Below are 14880 nucleotides of genomic sequence, written 5' to 3'. Positions count from 1 at the left end.
AGGTTATTGAAGTTATTTTCCAAAACATATTTCTGTTTAAATCCTGAAAACTTTTCCAGAAAAAACACATTAAAGTTCTTTTGTTGAAAACAGGAAATGAAATGAAAAGAATCATGTTGATCTGTTGATGATCTAACAGAACATTTTGACTGTGTGTGTGTGTGTGTGTGTGTGTGTGTGTGTGTATGTGTGTGTGTGTGTGTGTGTGTGTGTGTGTGTGTGTGTGTGTGTGTGTGTGTGTGTGTGTGTGTGTGTGTGTGTGTGTGTGTGTGTGTGTGTGTGTGTGTGTAGAGGTCAGAAGCTCAGACACACAGCAGGGTCTTCAGTATCCAGCAGGTTGTCTATGAAGAGTGACCGGTCCAAAGATCATCCACTAAACTTCAGTGGTGAACCTGGACCTTCAGACACAAAGTAAGAAACTCTTTGTTTCCTTTCATTTCCTCAAAACCAGAGTGAGAGAAGTTGTGCTCACTCCAACATTCACTTCCAGTATTTTAGTACAAGAGTACAAAGTACAAACTCAGCAGCAAAGTGTGATCTTACAGTCCAGGATTTGATGTCCTGTAGATTGTCACTGATGGAGGAGGGTGGAGGGTGGAGTTGGTTTGGTGGAGACGTAGAGCTGAGTGTCGTCTGCATAGCAAAGAAACTTCATGATGTATTTATGAGAAATAAGGACAAGTGGAGGAGATGGACAATAAAGAAGGTGGGACCAAGTACAGAGCCCTGAGGAACACCAAAGGAGAGGGGGATGGGTGGATGTCAAAGATTTCAACTGAATGAACTTCAACTTTAAAGTTCCTCGAACAGAATCCACATGGAAAAATATCCAGTTTCAGTTGTTGATGTTCGTCTCACATATATTGTTAATACATTTCTGGATATAATTCATCATGACACTCACACAAACACATAATTCCAGCATAGACACTTCAAGGAACTTACCAGTTTGTCGACTGCTTGCTGATTAACCATCAGTTTCACAACATTTAAGAATTTTCTCCTGGCTTGAATCGTCTTTCTCTGAGAAAGTCTGTCCTTTTATTTTGGGCTGAATCAGTCCAATGTTGATCATTTTGCTGGAGCTTCTGCGACATCATCTTTGATATCCCAGAAACCCATGAGGCAGATTTCCCAAGATGACATCAGTTAGGAAACATAAACTCAGTTTCATGGACACAAATGCTGGTTTGTTTGTCAACATCAACGTTGGTGTGATCGATTTGGGAAACTGCAGGTTGGAAAAGAGTGCAAATGAGTGTTGATGGTCTTGTTTTGGTGTTTTTGGTTGATTCTCTCTGCAGAAGGGATGTTTTATGAGAAGTAGAGTTTAAAGATGTTTTCAGGTAGAGGAACTTTAAATGTGCAGCAGGAAGTGCTGATGAGGGCTGAGAATCAGTGTTTGTGTCAGGATTCATCATCACACCACACAGCAGCTTTAACTAACATGTCAACATGTTTCTGCAGCGTGAGCCAGCAGAGCTCCCAGGTTCTCCGTGGTGGCTCCGCCCCTCAGCAGCAAACACATCTGGACTCCATATTTATGGTGAGAACAAGTGTCCATTCAACACTTTACTGTCACATCATGAGACAGAAGAAGCTGTTGTGACTTCCAGCTGAAACATGAAACAGACACTCAGCTTATTAGATCCATTCAGGTCCAAAGTGAAACAGTCCAACCTTCATCCAGCTTCCAGTCTTCACTGATGCTTGAAGCTGTTTCTGTTGGATCCCACATGAAGTGTGATTTGGCTTCACACGTTGTCCATCCTGCTCTCTGCACTGGATTTACACTCACATCTCAATCTGGCTTCAGTTTCAGCTCAAAGTCAACTCCACATGTTTCTCTGTTCCAGCTGCTGGAGGACAACATGGTGGCTTTCATGAAGAAGGAGCTGAAGAAGATGCAGAAGCTCCTGAGTCCAGATTACCCAGCATGCTCAGGGAGTGAGAGGGAGGATGAGGATGAAGAGCAGAGGAGCAGCAGAGAGTCATTTCTGAGGATCACACTGGACTTCCTGAGGAGGATGAAGCAGGAGGAGCTGGCTCAGCGTCTGTGGAGCAGTAAGAGGATCTGATCTCATTTCACAGGATGGAGATGATACCTGAAATGTTCTCAGCTGGAGCAGAAAGCAGTCAGAAACAGAGTCCGTCCAGAGAACAGAGGTCATTTCCAGGTCAGACACAGAAAGTGTGAAACAGGCAGGAAGTCCAAAACAAGCAGCAGAGTCCAAAAGCAGAGACGAGGAGACACAAAGACAGTTCCTGAACTCTGCTGTTCATGTGATGCAAACATGTGCATCAGACCAGAGGCTGTTTGGTCTCCACTGAGGAGCTGATGGAGCTGATGGAGGAGAAACATCTCCACTAACACACTGTCATCTTCACATTCAATGTCAAACACACTCAAGTCATTCATGGTTTCTTCTTTTCAGGAACTGCTGCTGGAGTCTGCCAACAGAAGGTGAAATGTGCCCTGAAGAAGAGGTTCCAGGTGGTGTTTGAGGGGGTCTCTAAAGCAGGAGACTCCACCCTCCTGAAGCAGATCTACACAGAGCTCCACATCACAGAGGGAGGGACTGCAGAGGTCAATGAGGAACATGAGGTCAGACAGATTGAAGCAGCATCCAGGAGAGCAGACAGAGCAGAAACCAGCATCAGACCAGGAGACCTCTTTAAAGCCTCACCTGGAAGATCTCCACCAATCAGAACAGTGCTGACAAAGGGAGTGGCTGGCATTGGGAAAACAGTCCTGACACACAAGTTCACTGTGGACTGGGCTGAAGACCAGAGCCACCAGGACGTCCACTTCACATTCCCATTCACCTTCAGAGAGCTGAATGTGCTGAAGGACAGGAAGTTCAGCTTGGTGGGACTTGTTCATCACTTCTTCACTCAAACCAAAGAAGCAGGACTCTGCAGCTTTGAAGACCTCCAGGTGGTCTTCATCTTTGACGGTCTGGATGAGTGTCGCCTCCCTCTGGACTTCCAGCACACTGAGATCCTGACTGATGTGACAGAGTCCACCTCAGTGGATGTGCTGCTGACAAACCTCATCAGGGGGAACCTGCTTCCCTCTGCTCGCCTCTGGATCACCACACGACCTGCAGCAGCCAATCACATCCCTCCTGACTGTGTCGGCATGGTGACGGAGGTCCGAGGGTTCACTGAGCCACAGAAGGAGGAGTACTTCAGGAGGAGGTTCAGAGAGGAGCAGCAGGCCAGCAGGATCATCTCCCACATCAAGACCTCACGAAGCCTTCACATCATGTGCCACATCCCAGTCTTCTGCTGGATCACTGCTACAGTTCTGGAGGAGGTGTTGAAGAGCAGAGAGGGAGGAGAGCTGCCCAAGACCATGACTCAGATGTACATCCACCACCTGGTGGTCCAGGCCAAAGTCAAGAAGGTCAAGTATGATGGAGGAGCTGCCACAGATCCACACTGGAGTCCAGAGAGCAGGGAGATGATGAAGTCTCTGGGAAAACTGGCTTTTGAGGAGCTGCAGAAAGGAAACCTGATCTTCTATGAACCCGACCTGACAGAGTGTGGCATCGATCTCAGAGCAGCCTCAGTGTACTCAGGAATGTTCACACAGGTCTTTAGAGAGGAGCAAGGCCTGTACCAGGACAAGGTCTTCTGCTTCATCCATCTGAGCCTTCAGGAGTTTCTGGCTGCTCTTCATGTCCATCAGACCTTCATCATGTCTGGAATCAACCTCCTGGATGAACAACAACAAACCTCCCGGTGGTCAAAAGGGTTGAAGAAGGAAGTTAGTCTCCAGCATCTCCATCAGAGAGCAGTGGACGAGGCCTTGAAGAGTCCAAATGGACACCTGGACTTATTCCTCCGCTTCCTCCTGGGTCTTTCATTGCAGACCAATCAGAGTCTCCTCCGAGGTCTGCTGACACAGACAGGAAGTAGCTCACAGACCAATCAGAGTCTCCTCCGAGGTCTGCTGACACAGACAGGAAGTAGCTCACAGACCAATCAGGAAACAGTCCAGTACATCAAGAAGAAGCTGAGTGAGAGTGTGTCTGCAGAGAGAAGCATCAATCTGTTCCACTGTCTGAATGAACTGAACGACGGTTCTCTGGTGGAGGAGATCCAACAGTCCCTGAGATCAGGACGTCTCTCCACTGATGGACTGTCTCCTGCTCAGTGGTCAGCTCTGGTCTTCATCTTACTGTCATCAGAAGAAGATCTGAAGGAGTTTGACCTGAGGAAATACTGTGCTTCAGAGGAGGCTCTTCTGAAGCTGCTGCCAGTGATCAAAGCCTCCAACAAAGCTGTGTACGTGGTTCAGGAACAAATATGTAGAACTGAGTCCATGACAAACATTGACCTGGTTCTCATTGTTGGTTCTTCTTCAGGTTGAGCTGCTGTGGTCTGTCAGAGAGAAGCTGTGGAGCTCTGTCCTCAGTCCTCAGCTCTCAGTCCTCCAGTCTGACACATCTGGACCTGAGTCACAACGACCTGCAGGATTCAGGAGTGAAGCAGCTGTGTGCTGGCCTGGAGAGTTCTCACTGTAAACTGGAAGTTCTCAGGTTCTGACATCATTGATCATTAATATCCACCACTCTCTGTTCTCCTGCTCACATCTCTAGAACATCAGTAGAACATGTCAGTAGAACACTGCAGCCTCTAGATAGTTTCTCCTCTATTAATCAGGAAGTAAAACAACAAAGTCAAGTTTCCAGGGTAAGTTCAGGTGTAGAGCAGCAGCTTTACTTCCTCCACTCACTGTGTTTGTGACGCTCCATGTCACAGGGTTCTGCCTCAGACTCTGACACGACACGACTGCCACACCACTCCTATAAAAAGTAATTTAGTTACTTTACTGACTACCTTTAAGTGATTGTTTGTAATAGTAACTCAGTTAGACTGCAAGTATCTTATAAGTTTCTTTCTCCCACCATCTCAAAATAAAGAGGACAAGAGGTTTTTCTAAAAACTCAGTTCTGATCACTGCCTGGCCTCCTGCTGATACATATTTAACCTTTGACCTTCATTTTCTGTTCTATTTATATCTGGCTCACTTTCATTATCACATTTTTACTATTACTGATATTTATTAGTACTAAGTTGTAGTCTGTTGTTAAATTATTTATCTATTTATATATTTGCACTATTTGACCTTTTAATTATCCCCGTCGGGGACAAATAAAGTCTTTCATTGATTGATTGAAAAAGAAGAAAAAAAACAATAACACCTCTGTAGTTGTGTTATTGTTGCAATGATATAATTTATTGTTGACATTTCTAGGTTCCAATTCTTTTGTGTCACCTGAACGCACCGTTAGAGTGACTTGGTCTGTCCTCTCTGTGTCTCATTACAGTCTTTCTTCATGTCAACTCTCTAACTGTGAAGTGATCTCCTCGGCTCTGAAGTCTGACTCCTCCCATCTCAAACATCTGGACCTGAGTCACAACCTCCTGAAGGAATCATCAGTGAAGTTTCTGTGTGCTGGACTGGAGAGTCCAAACTGTAACCTGGAGACTCTGAGGTCAGTTCACTGTCTGGAGGGAGAATCTGTTAAGTCAAACCACTGAGAGGAGTTGAGGAGGATCCAGATGTTGGAGGACAGAGGTGGACTGAGCTCTGCAGCATGTTAGTGATCAGCATGTTGATGAGACTCTTCTCCTCCTGGTCCTTCAGCTGTTTAGACTTTACATTTCTAAACACTTCCAGTCTGAACCTTCTTCACTCTCAATGACTTCAACATCACACTTTGTCCTCTAATCTCACTTCTTTCTCTCTTTATTCAGGTTGATTAACTGCAGGTTGTCAGAGATCAGCTGTTCTTCTGTGGTCTCAGCTCTGAAGTCCAACCGATCCCTCCTGAAACATCTGAAACATCTGGACCTGAGTGGGAACCAGCTGCAGGATTCAGGAGTTCAGCAGCTGTGTGGTTTTCTGGAGAGTCCACTCTGTAGTCTGGAGACTCTAGAGTAAGACTCCATGTTTGAGTTTGTGTGCAGTGAAAGTTGTGTTCCACTAAAGGTCAGACATCAGGCTGATATGAGATGATCCACACTGAGGATCTCCATGAGAAACTGAGACTTTAGTCCTGTGACTGTGGCAGAGCCGTGTGGAGCTCAACATTTCAAAGCTTAGTAGAAGAACAAGGTGCTGCACTGGACAATTCACTGTCCAGCTCTGACAGGCTCCATGTTCACCTTCAGCTTTCAAAGCAGGCTGATCTCTCCTGGATGAAGAGTCACTGATCTCCCAGCTGGAGCTCCAAACTCTCACTCACTCTGCCATTGTTGCCCCCCTGACCCAGTGTGTGTCATGGAGGGTGACATTAAATCCTGTAGCAGGAAACAAAGAGGCAGACAGGTTGAGCTGGCGTTTGTCTCGGCTGCAGGATTTAATATGCAGCTGCCTCTGTGCAGCTTTGAGGCTCCTCCAATCAGTGGCGCCGCCAGGATTCAATACCATAGTACACACAGACCCCCCCCTCCCCCCAGCGTCTGCGTTGTGAGCGCCGGGGGGGGATTTTCCGTTATGTGCACAGAGAAGATGGTGGTTGGCGAGCCCCGGGGGTGTGTACAGAAACACAGAGGAAAACAGCCCAGCAACACATTCTGCTGACGGCTCACCAGGAAGAGACAAAAGCAAACACCCCTTCAAAATAAATGTCCACACCTTCAAATAAATTGTAGGTGCTGTACGTACAGGACTCCGCCTGGGGGCTCCACTGCCTTCAGTCACTATGCGCCCCCTGCTGGCCTTTTAGAGTAACACACTATTGCTGCTGCCTGGAAAGTCCAACTCTGTTTGAACCTTTTAGACTCTATGTGAGACACAGGAAGATCAAATATATCTATAGGAGTGTCTAGTTTTAATCACATTGGACTTATTTAACTCATTGTTTTCACCCTGAACTGTAATTTAGTCCTATTAACATCTTTTAAATACACTTTAAATTGCTGCAGCGGTTTGTCCTCCTTTACACAAACTGGACTTGTTGTCTTGATGTCCAGTAAGCTTGGCTGTTGACTTGTCCTCCCACTGGACACTGCTTCTGTTTGCTGTCACATCAATTCAGCTCTCCAGAAGAACAAAGATCACATCAGTGACAATAATAAGCTCCTTCTTCTTTCACTTCCTCGGGGCTCCAACCTTCTTCAGAAGAAGAAATGAACAACAAGGATCAGTGTGATCAGTCTCTTCTGAATATGATCAGCTGCTCATTTCAGCTCATGTAGCAGCCCAGCTCTCTAAAGTATTATTGGTCTGAATTGAATTAGAGGAGCTGTGACTTAAAGGCTGGGGGGGTCGGGTTGGTGAGCAGCTAGTTACCACCAAGGTTTACCAGTAGGGGGCGACACTCAAATGACCCTTCTTATTAGAAGACCATGAGAAATATTCACACAGTTATTTAAAGGAGCTTTAAAAAGCAAACAAATATTTAATTACAGTAAATCACACACTATAAATTAAAGGCTTTTTGTAAATGAACTGTGTAGTTAAACAACTATTTTAGAATGAATGTATATCAAACTAAACAACCCAACAAACAGATAAATAATGAAAAACTATCCAGTCAATACCTTCAACCTTTTACCTTTATAAAAACCTCTGAAGCCTTTTTTCTACTGTGGAATAACAGTCACTTAAATTCACAGGACTTACAGTCGAGCTGCCAGAGACTTCAGACGTCCTTTTGTCCACTAATTCATCAATCTTCCAGTGAAACTCATCAAAAGTCCAAAGCAGCTCTTCTGCCACTTGCTCTGACTTCCAGGGGCAATAAAATCCATCTCCAATAGAACTGATCTCTTTTTTCACCTTTACTCCTCCGACTCTCCTCTCTGTGGTCTGCAGGTGTACAGCATTAACCCCGCCCCCTTTTGGCTTCAGTCTGACCAATCACAACACTGTGTGTGTGTGTGTGTGTGTGTGTGTGTGTGTGTGTGTGTGTGTGTGTGTGTGTGTGTGTGTGTGTGTGTGTCCTGGTCCAGATGTTGGAGGACAGAGGTGGACTGAGCTCTGCAGCATGTTAGTGATCAGCATGTTGATGAGACTCTTCTCCTCCTGGTTCTTCAGCTGTTTAGACTTTACTTTTCTAAACTCTTCCAGTCTGAACCTTCTTCACTCTCAATGACTTCAACATCACACTTTGTCCTCTAATCTCACTTCTTTCTCTCTTTATTCAGGTTGAGGGGCTGCAGGTTGTCAGAGATCAGCTGTTCTTCTGTGGCCTCAGCTCTGAAGTCCCACCCCTCCCTCCTGAAACATCTGAAACATCTGGACCTGGGTGGGAACCAGCTGCAGGATTCAGGAGTTGAGCAGCTGTGTGGTTTTCTGGAGAGTCCACTCTTTAGTCTGGAGACTCTGAGGTCAGACTCCATGTTAGAGTTTGTGTGCAGTGAAAGTTGTGTTCCACTAAAGGTCAGACATCAGGCTGATATGAGATGATCCACACTGAGGATCTCCATGAGAAACTGAGACTTTAGTCCTGTGACTGTGGCAGAGCCGTGTGGAGCTCCACATTTCAAAGCTTGGTAGAAGAACAAGGTGCTGCACTTGACAATTCACTGTCCACCAGGGCTGCAACTGACAATCATTATAATAATCCATTAATCGGTCCATTATTTTTTAATTAATTGATGAATCGGTTAAAAAAAACAAAAAACATTTCAAGTTGTAGGACCAGTTGATAATGAACGAACCAAACATCAAATATGTTTTGGTTAATTTAAAGCACAGAACTGAACCAATACAAAGATGTATCCAATATATTATCATATATTTATGTTTATAATATATAAAAGATAATTGTTAAATAATATTTACTTTACTTCAGGGACCACATACAGTCCAGTTTCATCCTGAGTGACCAGACTGGTAAAATTTTGCTATAATAACCTTTAAATTTACTCTTCAAAGTTGTTCTTTGTTGTGTCACAGTGTCTGGAATGGAATTGTATTTTTACAAGATGAAACTGAAAATGACTACAATCTCAACATAAAGTCCATTTTAATGAAATAGTGTGGAGCAAAATAGAAAGAAGAGTGAGAACAAAGCTTGTATAAATCCTCTATAAGCACCTTGCTTGGTGGAGCAGCTTGGAGCTTGTTGGTCGGTTGTAAAGGGAAAGTGAAACTAAAGGAGAGGAGCTTCACAGAGCAGCACCGTGCTGCAGAGAGGCGGCCATCATTCACATCTCTAAACTCATCTCCTGACACCACAACGTCTGAATATTCTAATCATCTGGTCCAGACCAAGTGTTTTGGTCTTTAGTGTCTCTCAGTTGAAATGTTCCAGGAAAAGCTGTCCGTTGTCCTGGTCCAGCAGGTTGTCCTCATGAAGGTGTGTTAACAGTTCAATAGTGTGGCTGCACAGTGACGTGTGGCCCAGTACAGGGTGTGGCTCTTACCGCTCCACTCCTCAGAGCTTCTACTGTACCGCCTCCACTCTGCCTCCACCTCTCTCTGCTGGTGGAGCTTTTCAACTTGATTTCAGTCAGCAGACGTTGACAAAGCTCTGAAGGTGAAGTCAACGGCTCTGCAACATGGTGAGGGAGCAGAAATCACACCACACAACCAATCCATCATGAAATAGTTGATAACTCTTGTAGTAGAGCTGATAAGTGGAAAAATACTTCAGTTTGTGATACAAACATGAAAATTGGCACAAGTGCTCACTATAACCCACTCTTTTGAAAAGTTTGGGTGTCCACGCAAAATTTCAAGATGGCCGCCATTTTTGAAGATGGCCCCCAATTGCACCGATTTCAGACCATTTTAGACACTTTCAGTGCTCATTTTTTTATGATATGTGGTCATGATGTTGACAATGACATTAAAAACTAACTAAATAATAAACAAATAATAAATAATAAACTAGAAAATTCCCGTGGAAATTTTATTGTGCCTGCCACCTGCCGCCCCCTGCTGCCGAGCGAGGCCGCGGCGGGGTCAAAAGTACGTGGAAACCATGTCATTAGCTTTTGATTCTCGATCGCAGCGTCACCACGAGGCAACCCTCCAAATTTCAGCTCATTTGAACAAACTTTTTAGCATGCGATGCTAACACCTGCGATTTAAGTACTTGGAAACCATGTCATTAGCTAGTGATTCTTGATCGCAGCGTCACCATGAGGCCATCCTCCAAATTTCAGCTGATTTGAAGAAAGTTGTTAGCATGCGATGCTAACAGCTAAAAGCATTTAAGTACGTGGAAACCATGTCATTAGCTAGTGATTCTCGATCGCAGTGCCACCACGAGGCCACCCTCCAAATTTCAGCTCATTTGAACAAACTTGTTAGCATGCGATGCTAACACCTGCGATTTGCCTGAAAAGCGCAGAGGATACCTCCCAGGTGTGGCTGACCTGGAATCTGGAGTTACGTGACATTCTGAGATGCTGAGCCAATTAGCTTAGCGCGGCGGCTAATTAGCTAGTGCGCCGTGATCGCAGCGCCCCCATGAGGCCACCCTCCAAATTTCAGCTCAATTGAACAAACTTTGTAGCATGCTAATTGGCATGCTAACAAGTGTTGATGCTAAGGCATTAGCATCAGCATTAAAAGGCATTCAAAAGTATGGTGCCTAAGATACTCTATGTGTGTGAGCACTGTGTGGTCAACCATCATGTTACTGGTCCAGCCAATCAGAGGAGCCGTGTGTGTTGCCAGGCAGATTGTCTGCTTGAGTCTGTGATACCAGCTGATTAGGTGCAGCTTGTGTGAAATGGAGTTTGCTGAGTCACCCACATAAGCAAAAAAGCACAAATGCTAGGTCCCGAACAACTGCTTATAGTTGAAGAACCGTGACACTTGGGGGGGAAATTCCTTCACCGTCGGCGTCGGGAGAAGTTGAAGGACGTACGGTGTGGTTTTCGTGTCCTCACGAGGTTCCGTCTCCCCGTGAGGACTTGAAACAAATGGCTGAACTTTGGGGATTTGGGGAGAAAACGTCTCTCCAAAATACATAGGAGCGGGCTACAGAAAATCCTGCGCTCCCTGTCAATTAAGTCCCCTGGAGGGAGAACCGTGTCTCTCTGAGACAAAAGTGTCCCCTCGTGAGAAGCACAAGGCCTGTAGCTACATTTTGATGTATAATATGTTGAGAAAGACAAAGAAATGTGGCCGTGGCGACGAGAGAAAAACTTTTTTTTTCTGTAAAACGGCAGTTTCTCTCCCTCTAACTGACATCTCACCCTCTAGCTTTTCCACATACACACCCATACAAAACTGGAAAAAGGAGGGAAAAGTTGATGACATTTGATGGCTCACAGTTTAAAATTGGTGAAACTTTTGAAAAATCCGAGGACAGATGTGAATAGAAGACAAGTGCGGCAACGTTTTAAGAGTAAGTTGGAGTCTGTAGCTGAAAATTTGGCGACGTGATGTGGCGTGGAAAAAGTGTGATTTTCTTTTCTGTTTTTTCTCGGCTCCCATGTAAAGCGGATGGGAAATTCTTCGCCGTTTTTTACGTGTTGTTCGGAAACCGTTTGCGATATCCATAATGTAAATGGATGCACAGGATTCCCGATAATTGCGCACGTTTTGATATATCACTGTGTACGCCCTCCAAACGGTGTGGGACTAGTAGGCCGGCAAACTTTGTGCAGCAGAGGTAGAAGAAAAAAATGTTTTATATTTTTAAAAAACGGCGCTTTCCCAGGATTGTAATAATTGTGCAACGCCTCTTAAAGAGGCAGGCACAATTAATAATGGAAAAAAACGGCGCTTTCCCAGGATTGTAATAATTGTGCGACGCCTCTTAAAGAGGCAGGCACAATTAATAATAAAAAAATACGGCGCTTTCCCAGGATTGTAATAATTGTGCGACGCCTCTTAAAGAGGCAGGCACAATTAATTTAAAAAAATGGCGCTTTCCCAGGATTGTAATAATTGTGCGACGCCTCTTACAGAGGCAGGCAGAATTAATTTAAAAAAACAGCGCTTTCCTAGGATTGTAATAATTGTGCGACGCCTCTTAAAGAGGCAGGCACAATTAATAATAAAATAAAGAAAAAATAAAGAAAAAGGTCCAGAAGCTACTTACACCTCACATTTGCAGCTGCATAAAGCTGTACATGCCACCCAAGCCTGTAGCATGATGTTGACACTGACATTAAAAACTAAAAAATAAATAAATAATAAATAAATAATAAATTAAAAAATAATAATAATAATAACAAGCGGCCATTCCAGAGGCTACTTACACCTCACATTTGCAGCTGCATAAAGCTGTACATGCCACCCAAGCCTGTAGCATTTGCATCTGCCGTGGCAGGCAGACTTGCAGCCACATTTAGTGAGTTGTTCACAAGTCTTTGCAATGGGAGAGATTGCTGTCCAGAAGACTTTCCATTCCTCACCAACCTTTTCCCAACCCCAGTCTGCAGGACTCTCTGGTTCTGGCTGGCGCAGAATTGCCTGAGCCCACACGCCTGCCTGATATGCTGAGCGTTTGGTGTGTTGGAGCAGAGCTGCTCTGGTTGGAGGGATGGCTTCATAAGGTCTCTGCTTTCTGGCAAATAGGTCAAGTCTGGCCTCATCTACACTGTCTAGAGTGCTTGACCTGTCATACATGAGTACCACAAACCTCTCCAGACTCTTCATGCCACCATCCTCGATGGTTGCTGGGTACTTGCTCAGTTTAGAAAAGACTGAGGTGGCTTCAGGAAATATGTTCCATGTTTGCCAGGCTGTTTTCTTTCCTTTGTTTCTGAAGGCTGAGACAACATCACAACCTGTAAATGCATGGAAGAATAGCATGCCTTTAGCCATCTCTGCACCAACACTGTTGTACAGGTTGTGAATACCTATCCACCGAAGGCTCTGACCTTGGCCAAATGCGAGCCACAGCTTCTCCAGACCTATGGCTTGCAGAATTGGGAACATACTTAGGCCAATTACAAGGACATCTGTGTCATTGGCTTTCACCATGATAGATTTGCTCCCCTGTGATGCAGCATATCTGGCATGGACAAAGATGCAACTGTCTGCCTCCTCGTGAGAACAGTTGTTAAGTTCAAGCAGACTCACTTTGTGATTGCTGAGCGCATTGGTTCCTTTGGTCACAATAACCAAGTTTGGCACAGACATCTCTGCAATCTTGTCTGCCAGGAAGTCAAACAGCTCTGACTTGTTGCTGTTGTGTCGGAGGAAGTTGGGCCAGTTCGAAGGAATGGAGTTATTTTCTGTCACCTTGCGTCTTCCACCTAGTCCTCTTTTGGACCTGGTTTCTTGCTTTAGACTTGATGCATTATACACATCAAAGACAACATGTGTTGTCTTGTATGCACCAGCATGGGCACTAATGCTTGGCAAAAAGTCAAGAGTTGCATAATTTCCAAAAGTCTTAGACCTTTTGGGTGGCAGTGCATGGACCATGGCTGAACCATCAATGATGATGTCATCAGCCTCTGGCTCTTGGTCTGGAAGTGGAGCTTGTTTCTCAAGTATGGATGTGAGTTGGGACTTCTGACAGCTGTAAAGTTTTCCACCCTCACTCAAAGATGGAGGGAATGACTGATTTTCATGCTGAAAGAATTCCTGCAGGTCACATTCCCTGCTCTGACACGAAATGAATAGTTTGGAGAACAGCTGGCATTCTTCTTTCAGCTGCTTCTGTTTCAATGACTCTGTAGTAGGCTTATCTTGAGAGAAGAAGTCAAGCCTGTTCTTCTTGATGGGTGCGTAGAATGAGGTTGGATTTTCTGCCAAGCCTTTCACAAAGTCTTGGTACTTTTTCTGGCCTTTATCCATGTGAGTGTGAACAAGCTCAGCACAGGTAGGATGAGCAACGTCTTTGGAGTCTATCGTGAACAGCTCTGTGCTGTCTTCTTGGAAAGGGTTTCCCAAGTCTTGTAGGACCTGGGAGAGTTTCTGGACCCTGTCAAACAATGTCTGCTGAGCATGTAGAGTCTGTTCATGGTGAAGTGAGTGATCATTGGCCTCTTTCATCTGTACCTCAGTTTCATAGAGGGACATTAGTTGACTCACCTCAGGACCAGAGACCATCCATCTCCTCAGGGCTGATGGATTTTCAGTGAGCCCAATGGCTCCACCATCACCCTTGATTAAAGCATTGGCCTGCTCATGTGCTTGATCAAGAGCAAGTGCTGAGAATTCATGCTTGGTCTTATGCACCACAAAGTTGCCAGTCATGAACTCATGAGCCACTTCTGGGTGCCTACTTTCCAGAGTCAGCATGTCCCTCAGGTGAACAGGCACCCATCGGGCATAATTGGTGTTGTTATTGGCAAAGAAGTATGGCATCAGCTCCTTTAATGCCTGGCAGTAGAGGCTGAAGTTGGCCTCACGGAACGATCTTATCAGCATGAACACAGTTAGCTCCATTGACAGCACCAAATACCAGAACTGAAATTGTGGACTTTTTTGGCTTTTGTTCTGACACCATTCCTCAAAGCCCAATGAGTGTTCATTGAGTTCTTCTTGCTCTGTGTAGTAACTGTTGTAGGCAGTCTTCAGCATCTTGAAAAGGCTGCATGCAGTGACCTGGTGCATTTGTCGTGTCCTAGTGACACTTGAGACATAGATGAAGGAATCTGCTGTGCCAGAAGAAGCAATGCCTGCTTCAACTAGGGCACCAGTCCAGCCACTGTCCTTGAGCAAGGAACCAAGAGACCTAAGGGCAGCCATTTCAATATGAAGACCCCCAAACATGACAACATATTTGTCCTCTCCATATTCATCTGGCCACTGCCACTGCACCTGTTTTGCCAAGGCATAGATTGGCTGGTCTGCCGTAATAACAGGTACTTGGCCTGGGTTTAAGTGTGCAACAGCATAGCTCACTTTCTGCATTACATGTTTCACTGTAGCTACAGAGTGAGCCGGGTCCCTGAGAAGTGGCAGCAGAGAAGTGATACTTACTTCAAAATCTGTTT

General features: G+C 45.0%; 1 protein-coding gene across 8 annotated transcripts in view; it reads left to right on the top strand.

The window, feature by feature from the left end:
* The first annotated feature begins 240 nt into the window (after nucleotides 1–240).
* Nucleotides 241–14880, top strand: part of LOC308146453 (NACHT, LRR and PYD domains-containing protein 12-like) — a 24264-nt gene continuing 9624 nt past the window's right edge. For 3 of the 8 annotated variants that reach the window (XM_080518271.1, XM_080518268.1, XM_080518267.1), the window contains exons 1-7: nucleotides 1266–1546; nucleotides 1857–2064; nucleotides 2436–4293; nucleotides 4374–4547; nucleotides 5340–5507; nucleotides 5770–5952; nucleotides 8167–8349. In XM_080518271.1, the coding sequence (XP_080374397.1) occupies nucleotides 1337–1546; nucleotides 1857–2064; nucleotides 2436–4293; nucleotides 4374–4547; nucleotides 5340–5507; nucleotides 5770–5952; nucleotides 8167–8349 (2984 nt within the window). In that variant the 5' untranslated portion in view covers nucleotides 1266–1336. Of the gene's footprint in view, nucleotides 412–1265; nucleotides 1547–1856; nucleotides 2065–2435; nucleotides 4294–4373; nucleotides 4548–5339; nucleotides 5508–5769; nucleotides 5953–8166; nucleotides 8350–14880 lie in introns of those variants that run through there. The other 5 variants (XM_080518270.1, XM_080518269.1, XM_080518272.1 and 2 more) reach the window with 5 other exon arrangements.

The sequence above is a fragment of the Blennius ocellaris genome (assembly GCF_963422515.1).
Source record: "Blennius ocellaris genome assembly, chromosome: 22".
NCBI classification, from domain to species: Eukaryota; Metazoa; Chordata; class Actinopteri; order Blenniiformes; family Blenniidae; genus Blennius; species Blennius ocellaris.
The sequence above is the reverse complement of the archived record's forward strand: the minus strand, read 5'-3'. Positions and strand labels throughout refer to the sequence as shown.